This window comes from Vicugna pacos, chromosome 7 (genome assembly GCF_048564905.1).
Source record: "Vicugna pacos chromosome 7, VicPac4, whole genome shotgun sequence".
Taxonomy (NCBI): Eukaryota; Metazoa; Chordata; class Mammalia; order Artiodactyla; family Camelidae; genus Vicugna; species Vicugna pacos.
The window spans coordinates 79,216,363-79,227,510 of NC_132993.1; the positions used below are offsets into that span (position 1 = coordinate 79,216,363).

The following is an 11,148-nucleotide window of genomic DNA, read 5'->3' on the forward strand; positions in this document are numbered from 1 at the left end:
AATTTTTACAAGTAACAAAATCCAACATGTCAGAATGATGAGTTTTATTTTTCCTGTTTTGCATTATGTGTTTGGCCTAAAGATTTAGAATTACAAAAGGGGGGCAGAGGGATTGTGAATACATATGAAAGTTCACCAGAAATTATATCTTCCTCTTAGAAGTTTGCTCTAAAACAGACTGAATTGTCTTTCTGAACCTCTATTATGAAATCATTGGCATCATTTTCTCCTGTGTTCAGCTAATTTGAATTAAAATGAACTAAATTATAATGTGAGCTATTATTTCCAAACATGAATAGTCATCTGAATGCTTCATGGGAAGGCAGTATGTCTATTACTTTTCTTTCATCATTCATGTGTCATTTGAGAAAAATTTAATTATGTGTACTGGTGCTGGGCTGGGTGGAAACTGGCCACTTGTGCCGATCAAATCACTTCCAGCTGTACTTGTTCTGAGAACGGTCCAGATGACAGAAGTGCAGCTGGGAGGCTCCCTGGAGGCTGGGCTCTAACCAGGAAGAGCTTCTGACAGGGAGGAAGGGGGGAGGAAAAGGGCCTGACCTTGGGACTAAAAGCCCAAGAATGCAGCAGTGTCATGGCAGTGGGACCGTCCTGTCTCAGGAGCGGGCTCGCATCTGCACCAAGCCCAGAGACGGCGCCTCAGCCCGACGTCGGTGTGTGACTTTAACCTGAGGACAAGCTCCCAGCCGTCATGCTGGGCTGAACCTGTGGGACCGGCCAGTCCTATAGGAAGCCCAGGCCCCCCCAGATGTTCTCTCAGAGCAGAGGAATGAAGTGTATGATTGAATGTGCCCTCAAGTCAGACAGTGAGAACCTGAATTGTTGGTCTCAGCAAGAGAGCTTTGTTCCTCTGGGACAGGACAGACTGAGCCCGTGGGCCTGGACCCCTCTCTGTCCCCTGCTGGGTGTGATGGGAGATTTGTTCTTCACACTGACGTTGCAGAGCAGCCCCCTGCTGATTCACCATCACACTGTGATCCGACTTACTGTCCTCTCTGAAGCCTTGCTCAGGCTGACTCTGAGGCCATTTTGTCCCTTTAGGGGGACTCATGTGACTCAGTACAGGACGTTTAGTTGCACAGGTGAGCCCAGGGCCTCCGTATCTCTGATCTTGTGAGGAACAAAGCACAGCACTGTTGTCACTCCTGCAGTCTGGCTGTGCTGCTGGGTTCAGGGGAGCGGATCCTGTGTCACCCCATCCCCACCGAGAAGCTGAAACCAAGAAGTAGCAGCCCCAGTGACTGCGCCTCCCAGGAGAGGGCAGGTTGCTGGTGGAACGTCAGGGGCCGTCCTGGTGCTGCAGGAAGTCCTGCATAACAGGGGCCTGAGCGTGGACGGAAGGTGCGGCATCCGAACATCCCGGGCACGAGGCTCCCACCTCACATAGAAGCCAACTGGAGGGACAGATAGTGGGAACCCCGCCCCGCGGCCTGAGAGTGTGTTTCATAGCAATTCCGTGTGTGTGCAGGGAAATTTCCTTCCCATTAGCTGTGGCCCTTTGAAAGTGAGCCGAGTTGGTTGTGGTTTAACTGTTGTTATTTTCTTATAATACCCTAGACACCCCGTGCACAGCGTCAAACAATATGGGCGGCCGGTTTGACTTTGATCATTTTCCACGAATCAACCACATTTAACAGAGCACATGAACAAAAGAAGCCTGAGGAAATGAAGCAACATGAGCCACAGCAGCGCCTCCTGCCACTCGTGCTGTCACCTCCACCACCTCTGCCTCTCCCCTCCCCTCACCTCCCAGGTCAGGGCAGCCAGGGCGAGTAGGGGACGGAGTTGCTAAGAAGGTGGAAACCATGGGAGACACTGCCTAGCAGTGCCCTTGGGCTGGGGGGGGGGGGGGGACCAGCTGCACAAAACTCCCAGTGATTTGCAAGTTTCCCCTCTTGCCTCTCTGATTTCCCAATGGAGAAATAGTTCCAAATGTCTAATAGGAGGGCTATGTATTCAGGTATAGTGATCTGATCAAATTCAGGAGAATCGAGTAGCTCTAAATTAGATTTCATCTTTCTTGTGTCTGAATGGTCTTATTTTGTTTTCAAAAGAGAAGTTCTACTAGTTTCCCAAAGAAGCTGTTTTACAGAAGCTGAAATAGATTGTAAACAAACAAACAGAAAAGCTTCCCTTTTTAAATGAGACATTGTTTTAATCCTAATACATAAACCTTTTTCTTTAAAACAAACAACCCAGCCAAAAAAATGGACAGAACTTAATAGGCATTTCTCCAAAGAAGACATAAAGATGGTCTAATGGCACATGAATTAGCGATGCTCAACATCAGTAATTATTAGAGAAATGCATATCAAGACTGCAGTGAGGTATCATCTCACACCAGACAGAAAGGCCATCATCAAAAAATCTACCTATAATAAATACTAGAGATGGTGTGGAGAAATGGGTACCGTCCTATATGGTTGCTGGGAATGTAAACTGGTGCAGCCACTTTGGAGTGTAGTATGCAGGCTCCTTAAAAAATAAAAATAGAGTTGCCATGTGATCCAGCCACCCCACTCCTAGGCATATATCTGGAAAAGATGAAAACTCTAATTTAAAAAGATACGTGTACCCCAATGTTCATAGCCGCACTATTTATAATAGCCAAGACATGGAAGCAACCTAACTGTCCATCAAAGAATGAGTGAATAAAGAAGATGTATATCTATATATATAATGGAATATTACTCAGCCATAAAAATGAAATACTGCCTGGGCGATTTTTTTCTCATATGTTTGTTACTTTGTTTATCCATTCTTTTTTATAAAAATTTTAAAATTATAATTAACATACAGTAGGTTTCTCAGAGGTGAGCCACTGGTATAATGACAAAGCAGCTGGTTTAAAGTCAGGCAGACCTGACTTGAATCATGTGGAATCTGCCACTATACTGTGTTTAGCCTCAGGCATACTTCTTAGTCTCTCTGCGACCCCATCTTCTCATCAGTGAAATGAGCATCGTACTGAACCGTGGTACAGGGAGAGCATCAGACGTGAAGCAGGCAGCTGCCCAGCAGAATCCCTGGTGCTCACTAGGTGGTGGGTATTTGCCCTTATTCAAACAGAACAAAAGAAAGCAAGCAAAGAAAATTAACCTAACAGAACATGACAGAGACCCTGTGCTTACCCAGACAAGTTTTCATGGCTAATGGAAATGCTGAGTTTCTAGCCACTTGACTGTTACACCATGTGGGTGTAGTATCCCTGGTTGTATCTTGCTACTCAGAATTATTATTTTTTCTAAACAGCCAAGAGAAAAAAACCTCTCTTTTGAATGCTTCCTCTATTTGTTTAAAATATTTTTAATTGAATATAGTTGATTTACAATTTTATGTTAGTTTCAGGTGTAAAGCTTAGTGATTCAATACTTTTATATACTTCTTGTGAGAGTTAAATAAAGTTAATACATGCTAAGAAGTACAGAAGATACTATTTCAGTTTTTCTTATTATTACTTAATAAGGACATAAATCAATGAATTTGTAAATTGCTCTGGAAATCTGAAATTATTTATATGAGCACTTTCTTCTAAAGATGGGTAAACTTAGGCAATGTGAGGTGGTTGAGGAGAAATGACACAATGGGTTAGAGCAGACCCAGCAGGCGACACTTCAACTATGGGGTGAGAGATGGAAATTCTGGCCCAGTGGTCCTCCCCTCTCACCACATGGCAGCCATGTACCATGTGCGGGTGGAAAATACTGGACCACAAGGATGTTTGACTTTCTTCTAGGTCAGAAGTGCACCTGGACTCACCGGAAGCTTCCACAGAGAGATCTGGGGTCACTGAGTCTGGGGAAGGGGCTTGAGTGTCAGGACGGTCAGAGCACCGTCCACAGTCCTGCTCTGCCCAAAGCTCTCAATTTCTTAGCACCTCCCAAGGAACAGTTATTAATCTAGGCACATTCACAGAATAAGGCGGGATTTCCATAGCGTTGACAAGCAAAGGAGCAGTTATACTGACACCAGACACAAGGACAAGACAGATTCACCCGCAAGGTCTTGAGAAAATTCTCCGACTCGTTGGAGGAGACTTTAAGTTAAGAAGCTGTGCATGTTCTGTTTTGTTGTGGCTTGTTTTTGTTTTTCCCAGTAGAAAGTGAGTTAAGGGAAAACCACAGGATATTGGTGTTTGCACAGTTCTTGGGGAGTTCATGTGAGGACCAGGAGTCAGTGCTTGTGAATGAAACACTCGTACAGATCTGAGCACGCACACTGCAGGTCATGCTGGGTGGGGGGGTGGGGGGGTCACCCTGTCACCGTGGGAACGTCCCACACCAGTGAGTCTGATCTGGTGACCTTTGGAAGAGAAGGAACCCGGGCACCTGCATTTGCTGCGACTCCCCTTGGAGTCAGAGCCCCAGAGAAAGCACCATAACCACCATCGCAGAGAAAGACTTAGACACGTGGTGTTGACCTTTGCTACAACCAGCGCAGAATTTGAGAGCTCTGTCGGCATCCTGTTTCTTACCTTGGCTAGATTTCGTGAAATTCAAGTGCACAGAGACGAAAGTGGGCTTTTGATTTCTGTTTTAATTTCTTGTGCCCTTTATGAAGAACAAAGTACAGAACTGAAGCGGCAAAGCCGGCGGGCGCGGGGTGTGCGCGGGGGAAGGTCGGGGGGCCGCGCGGGCGGAGGGCGCTCAGGGCGGGGACTCGTGCGGCCCGAGGAGCCGACGAGCTCGTGGGGACGAGGCGGGAAAGGCTCCCGGGGGCCTGCCCTCTGCCCCCCCCCCACCCCGAGTAATGGCAGAATTCCTTGTTACAGAGCAAAATATGTTTGCCCAGCGGTTTGAAAAACGTTACACAATTATTAAAAAAAATTACCTGAAATCACCCAGACCCCCAGAGAAACATCCTCAGCAGAGAAGTTCAGAGCCAAAGACGATGGGGAAGGGCCGGCCGTCCGGCTCCCTCCGTCACGAGCCCTTCCCGTGCCCGCACACGGCTGTTCTCCGCAGCAGCAGGAAGGCGACGACGCAGAGGTAGAGCCCGCTCTTGAGCAGCAGGAGGAGGTACGCGTAGTAGGCGGACGTGCTCGCGCGCTGCAGCCGCACTGTGTCTAAGGGGAGGCGGGCCGTTAGTTTCACCCGCTGTCTCGAGAGGCCGGGACACGGTGAGGGGAGGGGGGCACAGTTACTCACTTCTGGAGACCTGCTGGGACTGACACCCCCGCACCTCCTGAGAAGGAGGGAGGATGAGCAGGGCCAGAGCCAGTGCTTCTAAATCACTCAGAACCTTCCACGCAGGGGGAAAGGGCCCCGGGTAATGCTGGTTCTGTGCCAGCTGCGTGGAGACCCCATGGGAGACATTCCACACCTGTGCCCTTACCTCCTCAGTAACTGAGTGAGGTGTAACTGTTCCCTATTGGCAGGTGAGGACAGTATTGCTCAGAATACATAAGGGATTTACTCATTTTCATATCACTAGGTAATAAAAGAACCGGGATTTAAAGTTCAGTCTGTGATATCAGAGGCCTGTGCACTTGCACCCCCACCCACATGTCCATCCTGTCTCAGGGCCTTGGCTTTGGGATTTCTTGCTCTGTGTCTATATCTTAGAAGAGGAATAGAGACCTGAGTAAGGATATGAACCATCGATTTAGATGGGTTGGGTTGGATCCCCAGATCTAGCTATGTGACATGGTACAAGGGACATCATTAATTTTAATGTCATTGCCCTCATTTGTAAAGTAGGGGGAAAATACTGTGCCACTTCATCGGAGTATGATGAGGATTAAATAGAGCATGCAAGATAGAGCACAATAACTTCTGAACAAAAAGCTTTCTCTGTCAGTTCACGTGTTAGCCACTAGCAATGGCCAAGGAGTAAAAAAGTCTAGAAGCAAAGCGATATCACGTTTCCTCGGTCACTAGAAACAAAGGCCACACTAAAGAATGGAGTCCATTCTTGAAATAATTCGGAACCTATCACTGCACCCTCTAATTTACAGTCATCTCATACCCAAACCAGCATTTACCATGTTCAGATGACTCCCAGGAAATGCTACATTGACTGAAAAATCTCAGTCTGTTCTGCAAATCTAGTCTGTTTTTCCTACCATGAGTCAAAAGTTAAGTTTATCCAGAGGAAAACAGCGCTGGAGCCTCACAGAAAGGCAAACCTGAACAAAACTTACTGTTTTCATCTTTCAGACAGGCTTTTGTAGAATTAACAACAGCAGCTTCTAGGAGAAAGGAGAGCAAGTATTAGTCAATTGTTCACAACTATTATTTGACAATGTGATATATACATATAGACATACATATATTTGTAAAATCTGCCAAGAGAGACAGGAGAGATACTGATTAAATGTAGGAGCCCTGTGATTCCAGAAATAATTGGTCTCTCCTACTATGGACCAAGGAAGCTCAAAAGCTAGCTTGATTAGGAGGCGAAAAGGCTGCAGGATGAAATGAAGGCAAATATGTAAAAGTACAACTTACCACTGTCATCTTCTGGGCAAGCTTTTGTAGAATCAACAGCAGTGCCCTCTAGAAGAAATGAGAGCAAATATTGTCAGCGGCTCATGCCTGTAATTTTCTGGTGTGTGTCTACTGACAGAGAGACAGGAGAAGAATTATTAAAAGAATGCAAATGATGAGCCCTAGAATTCCAGATAACTGGTTCTTTGTACTTTAAGCCAGGTAAACTTCAAAAGGTAAATTGATCAGGAGAATAAAAAAGACCGAAGTATGAAGGCAAACATGTACAGTAACTTACTGCTTTTAGCTTTCAAACAATCATTTGTTGGCTCTGGAGTAGCGGTAACTAAAGTGACAACTACAAGAAATGAGAAGAAGCATTAGTCAGTTATTCCTGCCCGTTATTTGACAGCGTGTGTATGTATTTATACACGTACGTATTGTAACATGTATATGTATATAGACTATGGACAGGGAGACAGTCATTCAAAACACGAGCCCTACCATTTCAGGAACAGTTGGTCTGATTCTATAAAAGTTATCAGATCTAATACATATATTGTTTTCTGCACATGAAGATATCGAAGTTCTGAAGGGTACATTTTTGTTCTTTTTTTTTTAATCACAGCTGGCGGGTAATATCCAAGACCATCTTATTTTCCTTCTGTATTTATAGCTCCTATGATAGGGCTGGCTACAAAGTAGGTGTTGGAGAAATACTGTCAAAAAGACAAATAATCAGAAAATTAGCTGCTCTCCAGTCTTCAGTGCGCACCGCTGAGCTGAAGAGTGGCTACCCAAACGAATTCGTCCAATCCCAGAATCCACAACAACATTTCCTTTCTGGAGGAGTCTGGCTCAGGCGATTTCCCAACCAGGAAAAATAAACAGCCATGCACTTCCAAATCATTCATGTCCCCGGTATCCCCAACTCATGTACATTATTTTCTGCAGTTGTGTTTGTGGGACTAATGAAAACAACATTAGGCATTGAGTGATTGTTTCTGGCTTCAATATTTCACATACAATATCTCGTTTCACCCCCTGGTGACAGTAGAGTGAGCTGTATTTTGAAGGACTTTGTGTTACAAAGGAGGAAATAAGAATTAGAAGGTAAGTAATTTGCTGGGAGTCAGACCAGTGATGGCAGAGCCAGCATTCAAAGGATCGTCCTGGGGGATTAAATGAGACAGAGCACGTGGAAAGCACTTTGTAAAAACTGTCATAGAAATGCAGAGAAGTTATGTAGAGAGACAACATAATTCCACCACTGTGGACACTAAAAACATCTTCTCTTCTAGATATCGTAAATATTCTTTGCAATGACCGTTATATTACAGGAGCTCAGCATTTCAGTGCAATTTTTCAAGGGTAGAAAAATACACCAAATCATATGTATGGTTCTCAGATTACGTAAAACCTGAGGTGAGAATTGTATTTGTCTACAAATAAAGAAAAAACAAAAAAGGCATACATATAAGTAAAAAAAAATTTTTTTTAAGAAAATAGGCTGTTGGATGGAGAAAAATGGAGTTATAGTGTTTGTTTTGGTTTATCCTTTTTCTCCTGGATGTGTTCTTGCCCATATGAACATGGTTCTGGTAGGCCGTTGTATGTAGATTCTTTTTCAGTATATTCTTTAAAAAAAAAAAGTGGATTTGATATATAAAGGCTTTGGAGTAAACCTTAAGAATGAAAATGTTAGTGCAGTCATGCTTGGATGTTAAAATATCCTCAAGAACTGACTTTAAGGTATCTTAAAATTCTCTTTGTTTTCTTTACAGTGACTTTATTCATTAAAAGAAAAACAAATCTCTTTTTAAAATGCATGGCTTGAAGTAGAAACAACAAAGCAATACATTTTCATAATAAATTCCGCAGAGGTATCCCTAGTTCTCTTTCTCAATGAGGGCTGGTGGAAAGCTTGGACCCAGATTAGTTTTCTCTGTCTTCAAAATCATAACACTGATTTGGCCTTCCATGTTACCTTCCTAGCTTCTATAAAAGTGTAAACAGAAACAAAACTTCCAAGAGACAGTGGATAAAATTGGGAGTTTGAGATTTGCAGATGTTAGCCACTATATAAAAAACAGATTAAAAAAAACAAATGTCTTCTGTACAGCACAGGGAACTATATTCAATATCTTATATTAATCTTTAATGAAAAAGAATATGAAAATGAATATATGTATGTATATGCACGACTGGGATATTATGCTGTACACCAGAAATTGATGCATTGTAACTAACTGTACTTCAATTTAAAAAAAATTTTTTTAATTAAAAATTTAAAAAAAATTTGCTGTAGGATGACATTAACAGAAATGCCCACGATAGCTTTGTTGCTGTGAATAGTCCATGGGAAACATTTATTTTAGAAAATTAGTGCTAAGTAGAACACATTATAAACTCAAACTCGTCTCCTTTGTGATAATCATCCCTATGAAACTCACTATAATTCTTATTCTTCACTCATCACTAGAAAAATTAAAATCTGGTGGGAATGGTATAGCTCAGTGGTAGAGTGCAATGCTTAGCAAGCACGAGGTCCTGGGTTCAATCCCTGGTACCTACTTTAAAAAAAAAAATCTAAGACAGTTAAGCCCACGATTATATTAAACCAACACTTTACATATTTGCTTCCCTCTTTTTCTTAGCTGTAGAAACAGAAAATTTAAGGTTATTTTGTAGTCTTGCTTTTAAAGAGTTTTTTGAAAGGACATAAAAAATACAATGAAAATATGAATAAATACATCTGTGTTATGTTTTGAAAGCAAGCATTTTCACTGACTTTGTTTCATCTGCTCTTCGCGGAGCCCTAGGACAAAGTGCAGGCAAGTGTTGGAACCCAATTTGGTTATTGGACGAGAAGTAAAGACTTAGATCAGAAATTTGGAGTGATGCACAGTGAATTCTCGCATCTTTTGTTAGGCGCTTGCTTCCTGCTGCTTAGAAGGGGCTTTTTAACCACAGGGAAAAGTACAAACTGATTCCTTCTTATGGGCACTCCGGGCCGTTTGGACAGCTGTGTCCATACGCAGGACTTTAAGTGATTCAGGACTTCTGAGCGCTTATATAAAGGGTATAGTCTCATTATTGTAGTGCGTCCTCCCTGGGACGGTTCTTCACCGAGGGTATCATCCACACATCCCCTCCAGGCTTGGCACACGCTAGGGCTGTGATTACACTTTGCTGAGAGGCACTTACCAATGGCAAGAAATATTCGTCACGTAGAATGGAAGTATGTCTGTACCCTGTAACCTCACCCAACCTTTAATTCCAAAATTTTACCTTGCAGTGAAATACAAAACACAAATCTCAAAAACCTAAGACCATAAAAAAAGTGCAGTAGTCGGATTATTCCACCTTGTGTGGCACTGCAGCCTGCTTCTCTCAGATGATCACCATTTTGTCATTCAATGCTCATTGTTTCTGGGTTATACTTGGAGTAAAGTAAGACTGAAGTGAGATGCCTTTGCTTGATGGAGAGGAACAATCATAAGAGGTGTATAATTATTCTTATCTCCTGATCAACTAAGATCATTAAAAGGGGAGTCTCTTTTTGTGTATTTATTGTGTGCTAAGTTGTATATTGTGTGCTAAGTTTCATTGAATGTTGTTTCATTTAAACCATAGAACAACCCTAAAATACATCACTGTGAGCTTAATATTTTGGAAGATGAAACCGAGGTGAGAAAGGTTGAGTAATTTTTTTCCTTTTTCTTTCTTATGTTTCAAACCCTACACTATTTTAATTCTGTGGGGAAACAGCTCAATACTTAAGAAAGATTTATATTTGTTTGTTTTTCATCGACGCTTGACAAAAAAGGTGGGGCTATTCCCTTTAAAAAATAATGTTCTGGGAGGTAATGCTTCTATTTCTATATACATACCTTGATTAATTGAAGGAAAAAGAATCTGTTGATCAATTCCTTTTTTATTTTTCTCGTGTTTGACGACACACACGTGTTCTTTATCTGTTGACTTTTCAGGCACGGTCAGCCAGCTCAGCTTCATGTACGTGTTGCTGGTCTTCACGGTGTCTCCCTGCTGGGACTGCAGAATCCTGTTGCCATTCTTTTCTTTCCAGGAAACCTTAATAACACCAGGGAAAAAGTCCTCCAGAAGACAAAGATATGTTCCAGCCCGATGGAGGTTTATTTCAGCAATTGAAGGCAGAAAAATAGTGGGCTTGGGGCCCATGTCTGCATCAAGGTCTCTAGCTGCGGGGAGCGGAATTAAAATAGTAATTAAAGAGAATTATGACAGAAACACAAATGTTGTGTGGTTTGGAACCGTGTAGTAAGAGGAAGGAGCCATTGAATCAGCGCTCAAGTTGACCTTATGGCCACAGTCAGCTGTCAGGTGCTAATTATTGTTCTTATTTTCAATGGGAAGAAGGTTCAAGACTTTATGTAACTTGCCCAAAGTCACAGCTATTAAGTAGCACTGGCTGATTTGCACCTTGGCCTCCATTCTTTGCATGCATGCTAAGTTAGGCTATGACTTTTAACTGTCACATATCATGGCTTCCGACATTCATGGACACACTTTAAAAAAAAAATCTTGTGTGTATTTCCCTGTGCTATACAGTATATAATCTTGTTTATCTATTCCCACCTTCTGCCCCTTTGGCAACCACAAGTTTGTATTCTATGTCTATGAGTCTGTTTCTGTTTTGTTATGTGACAAGGAATAT

At 42.7% G+C, this 11,148-nt stretch overlaps 1 pseudogene and 1 gene segment (V, D, J or C); both read right to left on the bottom strand.

Moving 5' to 3' along the window:
* Nucleotides 1-4,943: 4,943 nt before the first annotated feature.
* On the bottom strand, nt 4,944-10,466 carry LOC107035184 (T cell receptor gamma constant 2-like). The segment is given in 4 exon segments: nt 4,944-5,086; nt 6,471-6,518; nt 6,748-6,807; nt 10,343-10,466. Coding segments are annotated over 4 exon segments (375 nt in total).
* A 17-nt stretch (nt 10,467-10,483) lies between these two features.
* Nucleotides 10,484-10,660, bottom strand: LOC140697588 (T-cell receptor gamma alternate reading frame protein-like; annotated as a pseudogene).
* Nucleotides 10,661-11,148: the final 488 nt, after the last annotated feature.